General features: G+C 47.9%; 1 protein-coding gene across 3 annotated transcripts; it reads right to left on the reverse strand.

The window, feature by feature from the left end:
* Positions 1–208: 208 nt before the first annotated feature.
* On the reverse strand, positions 209–18,106 carry FDXR (ferredoxin reductase). 3 transcript variants are annotated; one of them, XM_048818055.2, is made up of 12 exons: positions 17,891–18,103; positions 13,917–14,014; positions 12,041–12,136; positions 11,001–11,123; positions 9,651–9,764; positions 8,925–9,026; positions 6,207–6,314; positions 5,763–5,847; positions 4,596–4,795; positions 3,952–4,123; positions 3,524–3,697; positions 209–1,960 (listed from the first exon to the last, which is right to left on the reverse strand). In XM_048818055.2, the coding sequence occupies exons 1-12, from the start codon at positions 17,949–17,951 to the stop codon at positions 1,830–1,832; spliced, it is 1,464 nt and encodes a 487-aa protein (XP_048674012.1). In that variant the 5' UTR covers positions 17,952–18,103; the 3' UTR covers positions 209–1,829. The 3 variants fall into 3 exon arrangements, with proteins under 3 accessions (XP_048674012.1, XP_048674013.1, XP_048674014.2); XM_048818057.2 differs by having other exon boundaries at positions 1,862–1,960; positions 3,514–3,697; positions 17,891–18,106; XM_048818056.2 differs by lacking the exon at positions 8,925–9,026 and having other exon boundaries at positions 17,891–18,105.
* Positions 18,107–20,148: the final 2,042 nt, after the last annotated feature.

A 20,148-nucleotide genomic window follows, 5' to 3' on the forward strand; every position in this document is an offset into this window, starting at 1 on the left:
CATTTCAATCGTTTCCTCTATTGTTATGTTCCCGTATGCCCAGCACCAAAGCAGAGCAGAGAGCAATTTCATTACCTTCTAGTCAACAGCCTTGCCAAAAAAAGCTTAATCACTTTTCCAAATCCAGAATCCATGTAATCTCCAGATCAGAATCTAACATTAGAAATGCATCATCCTTATGACATAACAGGAGTCACGTCACACAAACAGCTGTTCAACAAGCTTTATTGCTAATTTGCATATATGTTTCCAGCAGTCATCACATTTCCTGAGTTTCTTAATGAGTTTGCAAATGAGATTTAAAGAGAGATGAGGCCCAGATCTGTCTTGTCTAAAACTGGACAAACGCTGAGCATGGAAATACAATCTGGAACCTCCCAGCAGACAGGTGTCCACATTGCAACAAAACAGCACCACAAATGATAAATTTTTAGCAGAGACACCAAGAGTTTCATGAGGACAGTGATTTAACTCCCCTAACACCCGTAGGCCTGGTCTACAGGAGACACATTTACAAGGGGGCTCTGCTGATATCATAAAAAAACAGATCTGAACAGTTTACATGTGACATAAATGGAGTCTCAGCCATTCAGGTAGCCCCTACAGGTCAAGGAGAAAGCACATTAGCAGAGAGGAAGTCTGCACTGACACTGTCCACGCTATACTTCTTCTGTAGCGAAACAGAGGATATTAGTCTCTAGGGGCTCTCTGTCTAGCAGTAAAACCTGGAATCATTTAAAACATGATAGATTTGGTCAAAGAGGAAAAGGGGAGCATTTAATAATCTTTAAAACATACAGACTACATAAAAAAGCAGAAAGGCCAAGAGGTTGCTGCTAGTCGCAATCAGGGCAGGCTGCACCTCTGAAATACTAATGCACAGATGATTCTGGATACTCTGGGACAAGTCAATTATATATTTACTAATTGCCCCCCCACCCCCAGGCTAAAAAAATAAAATAACCCAAGCCTGGTCTAGGTTTCCATCATTAAGTGATACTGAGCAGATGAGGACTCTCCAGGATTTATTGACACAGACTGCGTAGTAAAGTTGGCAGACAGACAGCGGATGAGAAGCAGTGCCCTGCATTTGCACAGCTCTTCGGCTAGCTGCAGTTCTAGGCTGGCCAGCCAGCCCTAAAATTAATGCAGACAGAGATTAAGAGGTTGGACTCTTAAAAATGTAGCTCCAACTTCACCTTCCTCTTCCTGAAAGGGCTTAGTTATAGGTGATTTAAAGAGAGAAAATAACTTGCTCAGACTCTGACACAGGTTACAAGGAAATAAAGCCATTTGGCTTCAGGCTTTTGGTGTGAATGGAAAGGTGACTGTCACTCATTTTCTCTCACTGGCTTTAAAGGTGCAGTAAAATTTCTTTGGAACTAGCAGAGGAGAGCAGCGATCCAGGGCCTCTCACTCTAAGCGGCACCCGGTCCAACTAAGCGGTTAATGCCCAAGTGACTCCAACTACAGCGAGCTCCCAGATGACTGCAGTGACCCCCTATAGGGCTGACACAGGCAGAAAAAGTAGCTGGAGTCAAGACTGTAGGCTGTAAAGACCTGGAGTCAGTCAATAGCACATGGCCTTGTGTAAACTCATGTCCGCTTTGAGAATCCAGAGTCAGTTCCAGCTCACTACTGGACTCCTCCACAGGCCCCTGGAGCCACCCACCTTCTCCCATGCCATCCAAGAACAGCAATCAGTTCTGACTCTGCCAATCTTCCATGGCAGGCAAGGCCAGCAGCAAATGGGACTTGCTGAGGAGATGCAGGGGATACATGGTGGATCTGTCAATTTCTTGCACCCAGAGGGCTGTGAATAGGCATCTTCAGTGACCGATCAACTGCAGCATCTCCCGAGGATCCACTAGCTTCTCCCGAGGTTTGCCAGCCAGCTTGCCTCTTGCCACTTCAGCAGCATCTATCTTCTCCCAGTCTGAGAAGGTAACTGGATGGACCCCTGGTGTTATAACAAAAGAGAAAGCATAGGTCCATCTATCCCAAATGAACAAGAATGAAACATGTAAGCAAACAGCAGAGCCAGAACCTTGCAAACACAAGCACCTTCAAAACTCAGCAGCACAAAGGCAGTTATAAGACAGGCTCCAGAGATCCAGTCAAATCTGACTAGTCAGACACTTGCAAGCCATAACAACATTCAGCGCAGCACTCACCCAGGGGAAACTGCCTTGGTTCACTTAAAACGTCTTGAACTGTCGGAGGGAAGCACACTTGAACCGAAAGTCTTTAAATACAGCAGCAGTAAATACCCTCTGGGGTGTTTTAATCTGTCCCCAAATGTGCCTGGAAGGATTGCTATGAAAGCCATTCAACATCAACAGCCGCGCTGTTTATGCAGCTGACAATGACACTTTACCCAAGGACTGTGCTGATTTTAAATGGCCCTTGCCTAGCACCTGTGCGCGGCCCTGCAATGACTTTTAAACCTTAAAAATTACATTTAAATTAGGAGAATTGCAGTCCCCCACCTGTGGGGTTGGTTTTTTTAAGTAATAAAAAGCAGGTTGGGACACATCGTTTTACACACTCTGCTTCCATAAATACCATGAAGAAATCACTGACACAAGATAGAGGCTAAGAGTTAAGTGTGATTCAAACAGAGATTTAACAGTTGTATGAAGAATAAAAACAGTTTACATTTACATTAGACAAGATACAAAAATTAAAGGACAGAAGCCCTCATGCTTCAGGGCATAAGTCAATAATAAATCAGAGTGTTAGGAAGAAAATTTCTCTCCAGATTGACAGTTATGGAATAGCCTACTAGGGGATTACTTGCACAATCTGGTGTTTGCTACTACAAGATACACGGTACTGAATTAAGATGACTGGCCTGAACTGGTGTGATCATTCCTATGAGCATAAGTGCAACAGGGCTCAAGGAGAAATCTGTCATAGGAAAGACTCTGGGATCAGGCATCATATAATTTTCACACTATTTTTTAAATTTAAAAAAGACTGTTCCTAGCAAAAAGCAAAGGGGATAAAGAGACTTGAGAAATGCTTCAGATGTCTAATCAGCAAGTGAAGTCTAACTCAGACGTTACAAAAACGAATGCTAAGAGGAGTGGGTGGAATTTAAATATGGGTAGCATCCATACAAATGAAAGCACCAGGAATAGAGAGCACACGGTGCAAGCTTTGTCCACTCAGCCTTGCCCATGCAATTAAATCCTGACGCTCAGTACTGTGATCTTATTACTGCACGCGTCCCGTGCAGACTGACAGTTAGACCAGCGTGTGTGGCATTTGTTCTCTCCCACCGCTCCCCAAAGAGACGAGGGGAAGAGAAATGTCCACTACAGACTGAGACAAGATCAAACCCTTTTCCTTAGTCAAATTAGAGCCCATGCTCCAGATTTCAGGAGACAGTTCATTAACCCATTGTCTCAGCCTAGAACTTTTGCCTGAGTTTGCTGGAAGGAGGTTGGCTGGCTCATACATCTTTGTTCATGGCTACAGATGCTCACACACAAGGACTCGTGTACGCACGTTCACAGACCTCGACTATGCAGGATGCTCCTCACAGACTTGAAGCCTTCCTTGGAGTTGGAAAGCTTCAGCAACCCCGACTGGAGATCTTCTAGCACGGACTGGGCTGTGTCAAAGCTATCGTTCATGGTGGTGATAATCACCCCTGTGGGTCCCCTCTTCACCCAGCCACTGCAGTACAGACCTGTAACAACATGTTACTCAAAGTCTGACATGTTCTGACGCAATCCCCAGCACACACGTAGGGATAGAATCCAGCAGACTCCCCAAACACAGCTGTCTCTTCAGCTTGAAGGGACTCCAAGAGTTAGCTATAGATCTACATTTCCCTATCAAACTTCCTATAGGCATGTTCCCCTCCACCCCACCCACACTCATAAGCTCTGTTACCCGAACACTACACACAAGGAAACCTCAACACTGAGCGTTAATACTAACCTGGTGCCCCTTGAACCCTGCCCAGGCTGTTGGGGATGATCCCCAGTTTGGGGTCAAATGGTATTGAAGAGTCAAGTGGGAGGCTCCGGTAGCCAATGCTGCTGAGGATCAACCCACATTCAAGCTCCTCCACTTCTCCAGTGGGGACAGCTCTGGCGGACTCGCCTGAACCCTACACAACCCAGGGAGGGAGAGGGAAGAAAGAAAAGAGTTAAAGAGCCTGTAATGCAAATGCAGTTGAGAGTCTTCTCGCCCAAGAGAAACAGCAACATCTCCCTTCTACCTCCTGGATTCACTAGCAATCCCGTTACTGGATATTAGTAGGCTGAGTTATTGGAGTGTTCTCCCATTGCAACCTTCAATACCAAGGGACAGAAAGTTTCCTTTGTATCAGAAACAGCTCCTGGAGGAGACCTAGGGCTGACTTCCCAAGAATCTGTCATTCCAGCTGCTCAGACGGCAGCCAGTTCTGCTGGTTCTAATTAGACCAGGAGTATCAAGCTGTCTTTAGATTAATGAAGAAGGGCTGCCCAGAGATCTCCCGATCCAAGTGGATGCAACAGACTTTTACTCATCTCCCAGCAACACAGAACCAAGCATGGGGAGGGCAAATCCTTTAAAAAGAGAGAACTTTGAGTCCATACTTCCAGCCTGGTGACGGCCATTCGGATGCCTCTTGCTTGCTTCCCATCAGCAGCGGGCAGCACCTCCAGTGGGCTGCACCGGAATTTCAAGCCCCACTCTTTGGTTGCTGATGCCCAACGACTGGCCTCTCTCTCACCAGGTTTCTCCAGGGCCGATTTGACCATCAGCTCGGTCAGACGCTTCCTGGGTCTGGGAACATCTAAAATTTAAAAGAGCAAGGCAGGAGCATAAGGAACCCTGAACAGAGGTCTGCCAGTCTCTAAAGGGGGACCACGCAAGGAGGAGAGTCTGGACCAATGTACAGTTAATGCTAAAGAATTACATCCAGTCAGCATCTGCAAGCCTCTAAACCATGAATAAGGCAGATTGCTGCTGTGCCAGGCACAGTTGGGACTTTGGAACAGCTTTGTCAAAAGCCGCAATCTCTGAATTCAACAGTTTGAGAAGAAAGTCCAAGGGCACCTTAGAACCCAACTCTCCTTTCAGTTTAGCTTGGAACATGGGCTTTCAGACCTGGATTCTCCTTCACTGAAAGTCACACACTGACCCTGCCCTTCATGATCCATCTCCCCATCACTCCCCAACAGTCCATTTAATGCTGTTACAAGCTTGAGCAGAAAAACTACACTGGAACGTGCTGCAGGTAAGAGCTGGGTGTCCATTTCCTCTAGACACAGGTGGTGTTGCAGCTCTCTTGCTGCTAGCCATCCTTGAATACTCGCCACCAGGGCTACCCTGCTACTGTTTCAGCCCGTTGACCTTCTGGTCACTGTGGCTTAGCCAGGTGGAACTCATGTGCTAGTCAATCAGGGCATTGCAAGGCTTTTTCCATAGCCTTATGGTCTAGCAAGCGAGTGAGGGCAAAGGGGAAGAAGAAATTAGCTCTCTCATTACAGCCCAATAGACCATAACAACTGCATCCACTCAGGTGCCAACACAGTAAGGCAGAAATCAGAGACTGGTTTCCAAGATGCCAGAGCGATGAGGAGAGGGTAAAGTTGTCCACTGGTTTTGTTTAGTTTAGCAACAGGATTGGAAAGTAGGGTAAGGCCCCCTGGCCTCATCCTTCATCTCCAAGAGCTGCCCCGGATAGAACCTATGGGTATTCACCCCACCATAGAAATCTCACCATCCAACCTGTGTTGTGCTGGGCAGACTTTCCTCACCTTTAATAACATCGCCAAGGCCTGTAAAATCAGCGGGGTCCAGGAGAGGTCTGGTACCAGGCAGGTTTATCATCTCCCGCAACTCCTGGGAACGTCAGACAGGAAGACGTGATGCCACACTGTGCCGTGTGTAGATGAGGCAGAGAAGCCATAAGAACAGCACAGATCCAAAAGAGAAGCCATTTCCACCAGACAGGCGGCACAGGCCAGCAACTCCTGATTTATAGATAGGAGGCCGAGTTCAGCATGTGGGCACAGTAACCAGGATGCCGGCATTCAGGCATTCACGTGCCTTCTTGTAGACCTTTGAAGCCACAATCAGTAGATTCAACACCTCATGTTGAATTAACTAGACCCACAGAAGGGGGGCTTCGGGTTAGATTTACAGTCATAGCAAATCCTGTTACATTACAGTACCCTTAAGCTCAAACAAGTATATTTTACCTTTATGGTGAAAGCTACCTGGAGGGGCCCCCTCCTCCCAACAAGCCACACACGCTTGACCTTACTGCAGGCTATGGCTGCCAAGGAGCCTTCAGTTATATCAGTCTTCTGCAAGACAAAGATGTAACAATGAATGAGGGTGGTGGGAGAGATAGGAAGGCACAGCGCAGGAAGTTGAAAACAACAGGGCATCTGCTTGCGCAGAAAAAGCCACCTCCCTTTCCAGGGGTGGTTTTCACAGCTAACGCCTTAACACAGCACTCACTGAAAATACCGTCTGCAATCCTTACACAGTTAACAGGGTAACACCTTACTGAGCAGCCTCAAGGGAAATCTCCCTTCTTTAAAAGCCTTTTAAGAGGATGCTAAAAAAAAACTAAACAAAACACACACAACCCCAAATCAGTCAGCCATTTAAAGCTTGGGGCCAACAGGGCAAGGATCCTCACCTTTCTAATCTCCTCTGCTGTAGGGATTCACACAGGGGCATTTGGTGACTTGCCCCTTTACCCTTCCCTACAATGGAAGGAACTCCTCTATTGACTTAGACCAGAGGTGGGCAAACTTTTTGGCCTGAGGGCCACGTCGGGGTTCCGAAACTGTTTGGAGGGCCGCGTAGGGAAGCCTGTGCCTCCCCAAACAGCCTGGCCCCTGCCCCCTTTCTGCCCCCTCCCACTTCCCACCCTCTGACTGCCCCCTTCAGAACCCCCAACCCATCCAACCCCCCCGCTCCTTGTCTCCTGACTGCCCCGACCCCTATCCACACCCCCGCCCCGACAGGCCCCGCGGGACTCCCACACCTATCCAACCACCCCCTGCTCCCTGTCTGCTCCCCGGGACCGCCCTGCCCCTTATCCAACCCCCCCACTCCCTGCCCCCTTACCATGCCGCTCAGAGCGGCAGGACGGGCAGCCACGTCGCCTGGCCGAAGCCGGCCACGCCACCGCACTGCCCAGCAGGAGCTCGCAGCCCTGCCGCCCAGAGCACTGGTGGCACAGCAAGCTGAGGCTGCGGGGGAGGGGTGACAGCAAGGGAGGGGCCAGGGGCCAGCCTCCCCGGCCAGGAGCTCAAGGGCCAGGCAGGACAGTCCCGCAGGCTGGATGTGGCCCATGGGCCATAGTTTGCCCACCTCTGATTTAGACAGTGATGGGATCTATACCAGCATCACTGAAAATGTGGCTTAGGGTTGTAGAATAAAATGCTTAGCGAAGTCTCCTTACAACAGAAAAGAATTGAGACGGGCAGTTCTGCTCAGGAGGGCAGACTAATTAGAGATTCCAGCTGGATGGTACCTCAAAGGGTTCCGGATCTGATTTGCTCAGTTCAGAAGTCAAAATATGTTTTTTTCCTAACCATCAGCATCACAAGCTAGACAATGTGAAAAGCCCAGCAGGACTCTTTTCTGCCTCTTCCTTCCCCTTCCGATAAAGATTCTGCAAACAGACCTCGTGGACGGTTTTACTGATGATGCCCGAGGTGCAACAAACTTCCAGACTCACTTGCTTGTAGCGGGATTAGCTCCACAGAGATAAAAGCAGGGAAGAACCTACATTCACCACAAAAAAGGACCAAATCTGACCAAGGCACAAAGTCGGCTTTGGGAACGTTACACTTCATAGACAAGTGCCATGTCCCCCTTGTGCCGGGGCTGAGTACCGCCTCTGGTCCCAAAGACCACATCATTTGAAGCACAGCTCCCACTTCCCAATCAGTGTTGCTATGTAAGGCCTCTAAAAATTGGCAAAGTCCCAAGCTTTTTTAAATTTAGTCATGAATGTTGGAGGGAGTAGTTGAGTTTCAATCAGTCTCTTTTCAGTTTCGGAGGGACAGAAAGCTCTGGGAGGCCCTTGCTACTAACATCTGGGGCAGCAGCTGTACGCAGCAGCTGCTGCCAACAAGCTTCCAGCTATCAAACTGGGAGCATGGTAGGGAAAAGATCTAAGAGGCTGGAGAGCAGGCACATCGGGTACTGCTGAGGCTGTTGCTATCACTAAGAGCCTGGGAAGCAGAGATGCGTGGGGAAGAGGCACACCCTTTCCAAAAGAGAGAAACAGGCTAAACTTCTGACCCCCCAGCAGCTCCAGCTGGCGGCAGGCTGCAGTTCCCTCTTTGTCACTTGCAAGGAGAAAGGGCCAGAGCCTCATTCATTGCCTTTAAAAAACTGTCAGAGTTTGAGGTTGTGAGAGACAAAGTAAAGTGATGATCTCCACACCAGGAAGGGCCACGAGTGCTACAGGAGAGGCCAGCTGGCTCTGGGAGAATCCCAGCCAGATTTTTGCATTCCCTAGCTCTTGGGTATGTAAGGAGAACGTTTCACACTGGGGAAAGCTCTAAAGCATTGTAGACTGGATTGGAGCATGGTGTTTTCCTTGCCTTTTTTTAAGGGCACCAAAAAAAGGACTGCTGGTGCCATCAGCTGGATCCTAATGCTGAGTCCATGACTCCCCCAATCACTCCCACAGCAACGCTTGGATACTACAAACCTAGGACTACAACTCCCTTGCAGGGAAGAGCCAGAGGGGAAGCAGGCTGTGAGGGAGAAAGGCTCTGCTTGAAAACAAAACCCACAGATGAGTATACATGTGGTTGTTTTAATCAGCTATTTTGTCTGGGTTTCCCTCTTACATCAAACCCTAATGAACTTGAAGTTGAATTCTGGCCCTTCACGCAAACTCTGCACCTTGCGTTCTATATTTTACAGCACCTCCCTCAACTCACCTTGAGTATATCGAGTGGAGACAGCAGAACTCGGGCAACATCCAGAGCCACATTCCCCTGCCCCATGACCACGGCTGTCTCGCTGCTTAGGTCGGGCTTCAGCTGTGTGGAGAGAGAGATCTGAATAGTACATTCAACACCCAGTCGATCCTGGCACCATCACCACACTTAAGGCTGGTTCTCTCCATCCCCTCCTTGTTAGAAAGGCAGAAGTTTCTTCTGCCTCCTGTTTCACTCTAGCTGCCATTCTAACCCAGATAAAGGGGCCCAGGTAGGCCAAACAGTCATTCCCTCAGATGCAGTTGCCTGGTGTGGCTTTGTCACAATGGCTAGTTTGCAACACATTCAGTTATTTCCCCAGCCTGCATCTCTTTCAGTGTATCCTGGGCCCCCACTCCTGTAGATCTCCTGGATTCCATCTCTCACAGGGAAGCTCTGAGAGTCTATTATTTTGAGAAGCCAGCTTAATCCCCCCAGCCCTAAAAGTGTCCCTTTTGGGCTTCCCTATGTCCTTTCCAAGAAGTGCTGGCAATCTATAGAGCTGGCTAATCCTCTCACTGACATGAAAATTGTTCACATTTTTAACAGCAGAGGAGGATTTAATTTTGTGTCTGCTAATCTTTTTCGATTGCAAGCCTTTCGGACAGGCACTAATCCAGAGTTGGATGACTGAATACAGATGCACGGAGAGCACAGAGTCTCCGAGAGGAAAAAACAAACCCTTACATCTCTGTTCTCAGGCAGTCCATTGTACCAGCCCACAAATGCTCTTGCTGAATAAACCCCTGAGAGGTTCTCCCCTGGGATTCCAAGGATCCGGTTATCCTCAGCACCATAGCTCTGCAGAGACAGAAGCAACATTCCCATAGTCATACACATGCCACTGCATGGAGGTATAAATATCACACGCCATGCAAATCTCCAGCCCCACGAACACAATACAGAGGAGCCATTGCTCAGCGGTTGTATCTCTTGGATACTGTACTGCTGCCAATCACCGTAATATCCAGGCACCTCCTGGGGTAGTAGATCAGCACAGCAAAGACCCTAGTGAGTTTTGTGGAATTACCGGCTCTTCTCGGCTTGCAGGAAGCCCTGCTCATCACACTAGTCTAGCCATGCTGGATTATGTCAGACACAGAGGTGTGATGAGGGAGAGTGGTGTTTTCAAGCTGCTTTTTTAGGGCAAGAGCAACATGAACCTGGAGAAATGGTAACTGTGCATCTCCTCCTCTGGGACCCACCTCTCACTCCCCAAATAGCCATAAAGCCTGTCGCTTTTTAGACTAGCAGCTATTTTCTCCAGCGTCTTGGCAGGAAGGAGAACTATGGCGGACTATGCCACAGACACACGCACTCCCCAGGGCACCGGACTCAGAACGATAGTTCCAGTCAGGAGGGGAGTTTCTTGCCATTCTGCAATGGAAAACAAGGAACAGACATTTCCCTCCTACTCGCTCAGCCATTCCTCTATGGGACAGGATAGGATACAGTCCGCCACAGAGGTGAACTGTCCGCAGATCAGCAACACGCTATGGGATGTGCACGTCAGGTTGAATGGCTACAGGAAATATTCACCGGCACAGCTACTCAGAGATTGAAACACCCTCTTCTTTCACTGAAATAGAGCGAATTTCATCCCCCACCACCTCAGACCTGACACTGTTCACTTCATGCTCAGGAGAAAGGGCAGTTCATTGGTTAGGACACTAATCTGTGACTGGCGAGATGGGGATTCAGTTCCCTGCTCTACCTCAGACCTCCTGTGTGACCTTGGGCAAGTCACTTAGCCTCTCTGTGCCTTGGTTTCCCACCAGCCCTGCCCTGCCAGACAGGGGTGTTGTAAAGATAAATCATGAGGAGCTAAGACACTACAGTGATGGAGAACATATAAATACCTAAAAGAGGTAGATTCCCTCTCCTTTAAAAACTAAACTTGACAGGAAGGGCTAAACTGTGGGGGAATCCAACAGACTCAATACCCCAAAACTCGGTAGGAAGGAGTGAAGCACGCTGGATCTGATCGCGACGCCACCCCAGTCCTTTCCCCACTAGACACAAGGACCATTAACCCACCAGCACCACTGCGTGATAAGCCCGCTGCAGCTCCTTCACCGTCACGTCCTTCCCGATAGTGACGTTCCCATAATAGGAACAGCGATCGGAATGTGCCGTCTGCGTAAACGTGTTGATTACATTCTGTTGGATCAAAAGAACTTTTAAAGGGTGTGAATTTAACAGCCACACAGCACATCCCACAAAGCACAGCAGCATGGTCTGGGGATGTATAGGTCCGCAATGCCCCCACGTGGCCTTGAAGCGAGAGGTCAGTGTCTCTCTCTCTAATTCATGCTGGCTGTTCCAGGACGCGTAGCTCTTATCTGACAAAGGCTTGAATATTTCATTTTAAAGTAAACAGTTACCCACAGCTTGGCACCACGTCAGTCAGATCTGTCGAAAGGAAGCGATAAACGGCAAAAGAAATAGGAACAAAAAAAAAAAAGATCCAATCACTGCTAGTGCGAGTTTGCCCCTTGGAAGAAACACTTGGCTGGAAGTTTTGCGAACTTGAATTTTGCCCCTTGAACAGCCCTCACCAGGATCAAGAGGAACAACTCAAAGTTCCAGCTGTTCTTGTTCCGTGCTACTGAACAATCCCAGCATGGACCTATTGCCACAGATATCCTTCCTGACACTCCCAGCTTTTAATATGAAAGCTCTTTCTTGAAATCAGACTGTGCAGCAATTTATTCTTACGTGCACCTCCCCCCATTTCCGAACTTTTCCCCTCACTTTAGTCATCAATGTCTCTGCTTCCTAGTACCTTTGTCCATTCAGCAAACACCACTTCTGTCCTTGGAATGCCTGACCAGACCTAGTCTGGCAACAGAAAACAGGCCCCACTACAGAGAGAGAATCCCCTACAAACAAGAATTGCACCCCAACACTGGCACTTCTTATACCTCTCTTGAGAGGACCTATGACTCGTCTCAGCTCACAATGGTGTAAGCGGACCACCACATCCAGTTCACAACTCTTGGACAAAGCTACCGACACGGACTCTCCATTTCCACCACCCCTCGATCCCATGAGGCAATGGGAAAGCCAGTACTAACTTTGACTTCAGGGTGGTCTGGTGCCACTCCAAAACGAACAAGGCCGAAGGGAACTGGCAGCTTCTCATAAATATCCACCTGGGCCAGTCTGTGGTGCTAGAGAAGAGGAGAAAGTTCACAGTTACAATGTAAGCAGCCAAGAGAGAAAAAAAGCACACAACCTAAGAGGCTAACAACAGGGGCCCAACATCAACCTCCTGCTGTGGAAACTGGCTGCACATCAAGAGACACTGATCTTTCTGAATCTGCAGGCACAGTTAAATTCAGGAGAGTGCTTTAGCATCTCAGAAAAAAGGAGAGTCGTGCTGGGAGTCTGTAGTTCAGTGGCGCCCAGCGAAACTCCCTGAACACTGAGATCATCATGCATGGAAGGAAGGCAAGATATGGCCTATCCTCTGTGTCCCTACAGTCTTTATCAAGGGTCTGCTTTTACTTCTGAATGCACAGATCACAGAACATCTGGCAAATCCAGCTGGGGCAAGAACATACACATCACTGCAGCTGTATTTTAGTTTAATTTTGGTTGTAAGGTGTTGCATTCAGATAGCAAGGAGGAGCATACAATGGTGACAAAAGCCCCTTTGATTACATAAGAGTAGCTGCCATAACACCACTCACATTTTCAAGACAACCACCTAAATAAAAAGTAAATTAATGTGCACAGAGTGCTGGCATAGAATAAAGGAAATTAGGCCAGCCAGTCTATTCCCATCCTCGTTTAAAAAAAAGAGTATGTGGGCACCAGATACAAAATATTGCACATTTCTAGTATATTTCAGGCTTGTAAGCAAAACTCTCCTGTGTTCTGCTAAACCACACTGTCAGGTTGGGATACTGTGGATTTTGCCAGCCTGCCCCAATAGAAAGAGGAAAGGAATTATTTAAAGAAACTTAATAGGGGGATCTATCTTCTAACCTGAGGATTTATTAACTTGCACCAATAAACTATGGCTGGTTTGGTTTTTGTGCAATAACTATTTTATCTTAGGACATGCCCACTAGGTCAGTGAAAGGAATATGAGATGTTGCAAAACATTGCCAGCAGAGATCCATGTCTGACCAGCCCATCATGGAGAGTTTGGCACTGGGTATTTAAGCAATTGCTGCAGAAGTACATTGGGTGAAAGATGCCCCAGATTTCACCCCTTTGGTCCCCCAACAGCAGTTAACAATGTCGGCCGAGATCCTAAAATCTTACTGCCGATTATACACATTTTAGGTTTGTAGCTGGTATGTATTTTAGACACAGTCAGATTTTTTGCTTTAAGTACTTCGTTAGCAGCTAGTATTTTGAGACCGTGTATCTCTTGTGCTATTTGTGGAGATTAAGCCCTGAAATTTGTTCCTGAAGTTGGCTAAAATGCAGAGTATTATACCACAGTATGCTCAAGTGTACTTCAGAGACAGCAAAAAGCAAGTAACCTCACTTGATTAAGCAACTGTGGATGTGATTTATCACTAGCACCACTCGGCAGGTTTTGTAATCTATTCTCATCACCAGACCAATAACTGATCGGCTGAGGTTCTGACATTTACTGTTAAGTGAAATTTGTTTGTTCATTTGTTTGGCTTAGTCAATATGGAGAAGGACCTAAAACAATTCTCCCTGGTTACCTTTATTTATAGATGAATGTTACCAGCATTTTCTGGAATAAAAATTTTAAAAGCCCAGTAGACAGATATTTGTGGTGTATCTTATTACAGAAGCATAGTTTTGTCCCAATATATAGTGACAGCCTTATAGGCTTGATGGGGACAGCCCAAGACAGTGCAGTCACCAGGGGAATCGTCCCCTGTATTGTGGGATGTCTACAGCCCACATGCCAGGAAGCAAGATGCTGAATATCTCCTCTTATGTTGAACGGAAGCCAGTTACCTTCAGGAGGTGCTGGGCAGTGTAAAACCCAGCAGGTCCACTCCCCACAACACATATCTGAGGAGCGAGAGCAGCTGTAGAAAGCAGCCTGCTGAAACCTGAGCAAAGAGCACAAAAGCAGAGTCAATGAGCAGAGAAAATACCACCCTTGACATAAATGCCTTAATCCTGCTAGGATTTCCCATGCATACTGGCTGGACCTCAGAACTGGGAGGGGTGCTAAAGGCTTCTAAGAGCTAGTCCCTCTGCATTAAGCAAACAAAGGGTTTAGAACCAATTAAAACGGAGGGATGGAAGTTACCCTTAGGAACACGTATACAATGAAAAGGAAAGGAAAGCCACCAACAGGAAAACATCAGGGATGTGCCCAGGGATTCTGCTAGGTAACAGACCTTTCCTTTCAAAGGGCATCTTTACTGAAGGGGGGCATAGGATGACTCCCCTTGTGATGATTTCATCTTTAAGTCCCTTTCAGCGCTCCATTCTGCACAGCGGGCTGGATACTACGGCTTCCCCTTCCACCACTGACTTTGTTATCAGGTGGGGCTAGAAGGAAACGATCTTGCTGCCCACCACTTGAGATTTTCCTCCTGAGTGACAAGCCCAACAAAAGATCTCACTGTCACAGCAATCTAGCGCCTCGCATTCCCCACACTGCAGGCTATTCAGAGAACAGGTCATCAATAAACTTTAATGTGATCCGATTAAATAGCCACCAGAAGGGCTGGAGACAATAGTGATTTCAGTCATAGTCCAGCATGGCCTTGGCAGTCAGCTGAAAAGTACAAAAAGACATTCAAAGCAAAAATGCATTGGGGTCAAATGCCAGGGACTACAATTCCCTGCCAAACCCTGATATTTTCCTTCAGTGCCCTTGATATTTATATCTATTTTAGGAAGCAGTTACCCAGCTCCACTGTACCTGTAGAGTCAACTGGACTCTTTTAGAAATGGAGTGTGTCTGGGGAAGGCAGTTAGCCCAAAGGAATAGGAGTCAGGAGTCCTGGATTACATTCCAGACTCCGACACTGGCTTGCTTTGGGACTTTGCCTCTTGATGCCACTGTTCGCCTACCTGTAAATCAAGTAGAGAAATTCCTGCCTACCTCACAAGGAAACTGGGACTTCCTTAATTAATATTTTAATTAAAGCACTTTGATGACTTCAGAGAAATGGCAAAACAGAAGTGCAAGATAGGAACAGAATTTTCTCCTCTGAAAGGAGGAGGGTATATGCTTGCAGGGGTAGCTAATTTTTCATGAATCTACGCCTGGTGAATGGCGGCAGCCAGACGTCCTTGGAGACTGAAATCCTCTCTCTACAAAACAGCTACGGCACATGCAATGGCAATGCAAGTGTCCTCCCCATTCCACCCCGACAAGTTGATTCACCCTGACCTAGGAGGACAGAAAGTAGTTCAGTTTCCATGGTCCATTCAGACTTCAGCTTCTCTGCTGAAACTGCAGACCAGGGTCCCAAGTTACTATCGTCCATATCTCAAAAACCACCATCATGGCGATTTGTTCATCGAGTACTGGACTGAACCAGCTCATTCTGCCAAGGCCTTTCAGCAGTAGTCAGATGGCAACAATTTCGTCACTACTGACCTGAGCTTAAACCACCAATGGGTCTCTGTATCCTACTAACAAACAACCCACCAAAGCACACAGTCCTACGTCCAAATGTACATGTATTTAACAAGGAAGGGGGCTCTCGCTCTCAAAATGCTAACTGATATGGCAGTGTCTTCCAAACAGGCATCACTACAGAGTACTTTTACTTCTACTCACCCGAGATGTTACTAACATCAGGAAATTGGTGGTTTATTTACAACACTATTTTTTATTGGACAGGGTTACTTTAAAGAATGTGAACCTTTGCACTCAAGTTACAGGACAGGAATCAAAGGAAGAGTTGATCGTAGCTTTGAAAGTCATAGCTAAATCTACTCTAACTTCTATTATTTCTATTTTTCATTACATAAAAGTCCCTCAAAACCTCTCTCCATTACCCCTCTCTGGATCTTTGCCATCTCTGCTCTCTTTTTCATAAACGGAGGTAATAAACTGGACCACACAGGATGTATTGTTTCAGACAATATTTTTTTAATATGTCTCCTCCCTTCAACAAAACACTGAGCATCTTAGTATTATTGTTTAAATTAGACAGATACTGAACACAGGACAGATATCTGCACTGAGCTCTCTCTCCCCTTACTTCCAAATCTTCTTCTGGAAAAAGTCTTGCAAGTTCAGAGCCCAGCAGCAGAGGAGAAGTTTGAGGTAAGTTTTACTAATATGCATTGCTGTATATGTATCCAGTTGAACTTTATCTCCCCTTACATTGCTCACTCTCCCCCCATTGTGTCCAAATCCACCTCACAAGTCTGCAGTGGTTTTGGTTGCTTTGTTTTTAATCAGCTAAAACAATTTAATGTCATGAGCAGTCTTGCTAACCACTCCTACATCACCGAGGACCACGTTTCCAGGAGGGATTGTGGATACTCAACTTGAGACACATGGGGCCTGACTATGGACGTGCAAAGCACCCACAACTCCAGCTGAAATCAATAGTTGTTGTGGGTATTCAGCTCTTCCAAAAAATCAGGCCCAAAGGGGCCTCAAGGGGGGACTCCGCTTTATTAACTCTTTCCGAGAGCGAACAGCTTCAAGGTCACAACTTTATTTGGGAGACAGGATCTGTGTTTTGGCCATTTCAGGGTAGGCCTATTCTGTCCTTCCCTTGGACTATCACTTCCCTGAGCGAAAGCTCAGGCATCCTTGGAATCAGCTCAAGCTCCTTTTGTGAACACAGGCTTCACCTTAGTTACTTCCCGGGCTTCACAACCAGCTGATGTTCCTATGGGTCTGGACATCAAAGTGTCAGGTAGATCTTTTGTCCCTTCTTTCCTCATTTCGATCTCATTGTCACATTGCTTCTTGCATTCCCTCAGCTACATAGCCCACATTCCCCTGCACCCCTAAATTCTCAAGTCATTGACTCCATAGCTCAGCTCCTACCACAATGATGCTCTCCCAGGCTCCCATCTCCCCCCGGGTCCCTCTATAACCAGGTTCCCCAGTCCCTCTATAGCAGTGGTTCTGAAACATGGCTTCGCGTACCCCTTGGCGTACACAAAGGTCTTCCAAGGGTTACATCAACTGCTCTAGATATTTGCCTAGTTTTACACCAGGCAACATAAAAAAGCACTAGTAAAGTCCATACAACTAAAATTTCATACAGACACTGACTTGTTTACACTGCTCTATAGAGTATAAACTCAAATGTAAATACAATCTTTATATTCCAATTGATTTATTTATAAATATATGGCAAAACTGAGAGTCAGCTATTTTGCAATAATAGTGCGGTGATACTTTTGTATTTTTATGTCTGATTTTGTAACTAGTTGTTTTTAAGTGGGGTGAAACTTGGAGTAACCAAGGCAAATCAGACTCCTGAAAGAGGGACTGTAGTTTGGAAGGATTGAAAGCCACTGCTCTATAGCCAGGCTCCCATGCACCCCCGGTCCCCTACGGCCAGGCTCCCGTGCGCCCCCCCCCCCCCCACCGGTCCCCTACGGCCAGGCTCCCGTGCGGGCCCCCCCCACCGGTCCCCTACGGCCAGGCTCCCGTGCGCCCCCCCCCCCCCACCGGTCCCCTACGGCCAGGCTCCCGTGCGCCCCCCCCCCCCCACCGGTCCCCTACGGCCAGACTCCCGTGGCCCCCACCCACCGGTCCCCTACGGCCAGGCTCCCGTGCGGGCCCCCCCCACCGGTCCCCTACGGCCAGGCTCCCGTGCGGGCCCCACCGCCCCCGGTCCCCTACGGCCAGGCTCCCGTGCCCCCCCCCCCACCGGTCCCCTACGGCCAGGCTCCCGTAGCCCCCCCCCACCGGTCCCCTACGGCCAGGCTCTGTGCCCCCGCTCACCGGCCCAGGCCCCGGCCCCGGCGCAGCGAGCGAACGGCCCCCTTACCCGTGAGGCGGCGGAGGCGAGACGCCCACTCCCAGCAGACGCGGCCGCAGCTCGAACCCATGCTGAGGGACCGCGCTCGGAGCGCCCCACCCACTAGAGACAAGACACTGCCTCTGCCGCCACCCCTGCGGCCGGGCAGCAAAGCCACTCCACGCTGCGTCCGCCTTAGCCAATCAAGTGGCGGAGAGCCCCTTCGATTAGCATAGCTCCGCTCCCACGCACTCAGAAACATGTCACTAGTGTAATTAGCATAACTACGCCTACCCGGAACACCGCCTGTTGGAGAGGAAGAGCCCTTTCCCACGCCTGTGTATTCCGTCTCTATGGTTTATCCTCCAGTTCATATAACCAGTTTCGCCCCTAGCCTGGAGCACAGGGTAGAGAGTGCCTGTCCCTGTCTAGGAAGAATCATAGAGACGGGGGCAGTGGGGAGGGCTGGTTTGTTTGGTGGTGGAGTGGGAGCCAGAGGGGTCCCTCACATGCTTATTCAAGTGCAAGCTTTCACCATACCCTCCCCCACCCTGATTGTCCCCACACAGCCCCTAAATCCCCAGCCTGGGCACTGTTACTGGGACTTGGAATCAGGAGACGGAGGTTCTGTCTCTGCCACTGACTTCCTGTTTGACCTTGGGAAAGCCTCCTAGCATTTGAAGTGGCTAAAGCAAGATGCAGCACCTCCGGGGTCTGGTCTGTCCACCCCACTCTGAGTGGCACTGCAAGCTCATACTTGTGCCAGATCATAATGTCTTCAGGTTTAGGGGCCCTTTCGTGTCCCCTCCCCTGGCAGCTGTCAATGCGGGAAATTTTTCCTTCAACTGGGACAGGGGGGCTGGCGGGGTTAAAGTGGGACAGACCCACCAATCCTGAGACCATTGGGAGGCATGCTTCTTACCTGACTTTAGACCTGATCCTGCTCCCATTGAAATCAATGGCAATGTCCCAGTGCATTACCAGCATCAATGAGAATGGTGCGTGTTCCATAACTCATAATCAATCTATTAACTTCTCTGTGTTCCTCTGTTTCCTAGTGGGTACAATGGGGATACCAATATACCTCAGACCCCCAGGGATCAATTCATTCATATTATAAAAGGCTTTGAGATTGTTAGCTCAACAATGCTATAGAAATGCAGAGTCCAGTGATTATTATTATAAAGTTGGCATGCTGATGGTATCACAGGGTTTAGGCCATCAGTGTAGAACATAAGTCTGTTTCTTCAGTAAGGAATATGACTTGTTAGTTGTGATGATATCTTTCGTAAGGACTTTAGTAAGGGTAGATTTTTCCATCTAAGCGATATATATTTTCAGATAGGTCTAAATTGTTACCCTACACAGAGCATATTATAATAATCCTACTTTGAGGTGACAGGCCTGGATCTACGGTAGCAATTTCCTGCTGAGTTACAGATGGTAAAAAACACTCCTGGTCACCACTACTATATGACTATCAATCAGCTGCTGGGGGTCTAATGCCACCCCCAGATTCCAAACACAGCTAATGAATGGTGGGAACACATCATCAATCAAAGGGGGAGAAATCAGCCTTGCCATGTCACTAAGCCTACCAGCATCACCTCAGTCTTATCTGGATTGAGCTTCAGCCAGCTAGCTCTCATAAAGTTGCCCCAATCTCCTCCCGGTGACAGCTGGTGATATTTGAGTTCTCTTTATCTACAGAAAGACAAGTCAGTCCTTTGTGAGGCTACTTTTAACATAAAAAAAGCCTTGAGGCTCAGAATATAGTCCCTTAAAGGTCTGATAGATAAGAACTCCCTCCCACCCAGAGATAGACAAACCAAGGCCAGCCAATTTATCTGGCTGGGGCATCGGAATATGGAAGTTTCTGTCTTTTATTACCCTGTGGGATGCCTTTGCATTAAACAGTGTCTTTACATTATCTGCCTCACCACAAAACAGACAACTCCTATTGTCATTTAAACAAAACTCCCACATAAAATATTTTAGAAAATGATGGGATTTTGAGAGTCACCACTGCTACTCAGCTACATCTACATTCAAGCCCTCGCTGCTGTCTGTGACAGTACACCTTTGTCCCGGTCACTGCTGTCTCTGAAACAGTACTAAGCAGCGTTACTCCCTGGCTATGCTTGCAGGTAAGCTGTGTTCAGCACCTGTCCAGCTACACCTGCTGCTCACACCCCTTTCCCAGTAACAGGAAAGTTTTGTGGATTCTGAGACCGGAGTTGTGTGAAGTGTCATTGTAGCAATGTCAGTTCTAGGACGTTAGAAAGACA

This window comes from Caretta caretta, chromosome 14 (assembly GCF_965140235.1).
Source record: "Caretta caretta isolate rCarCar2 chromosome 14, rCarCar1.hap1, whole genome shotgun sequence".
Classification (NCBI taxonomy): Eukaryota; Metazoa; Chordata; order Testudines; family Cheloniidae; genus Caretta; species Caretta caretta.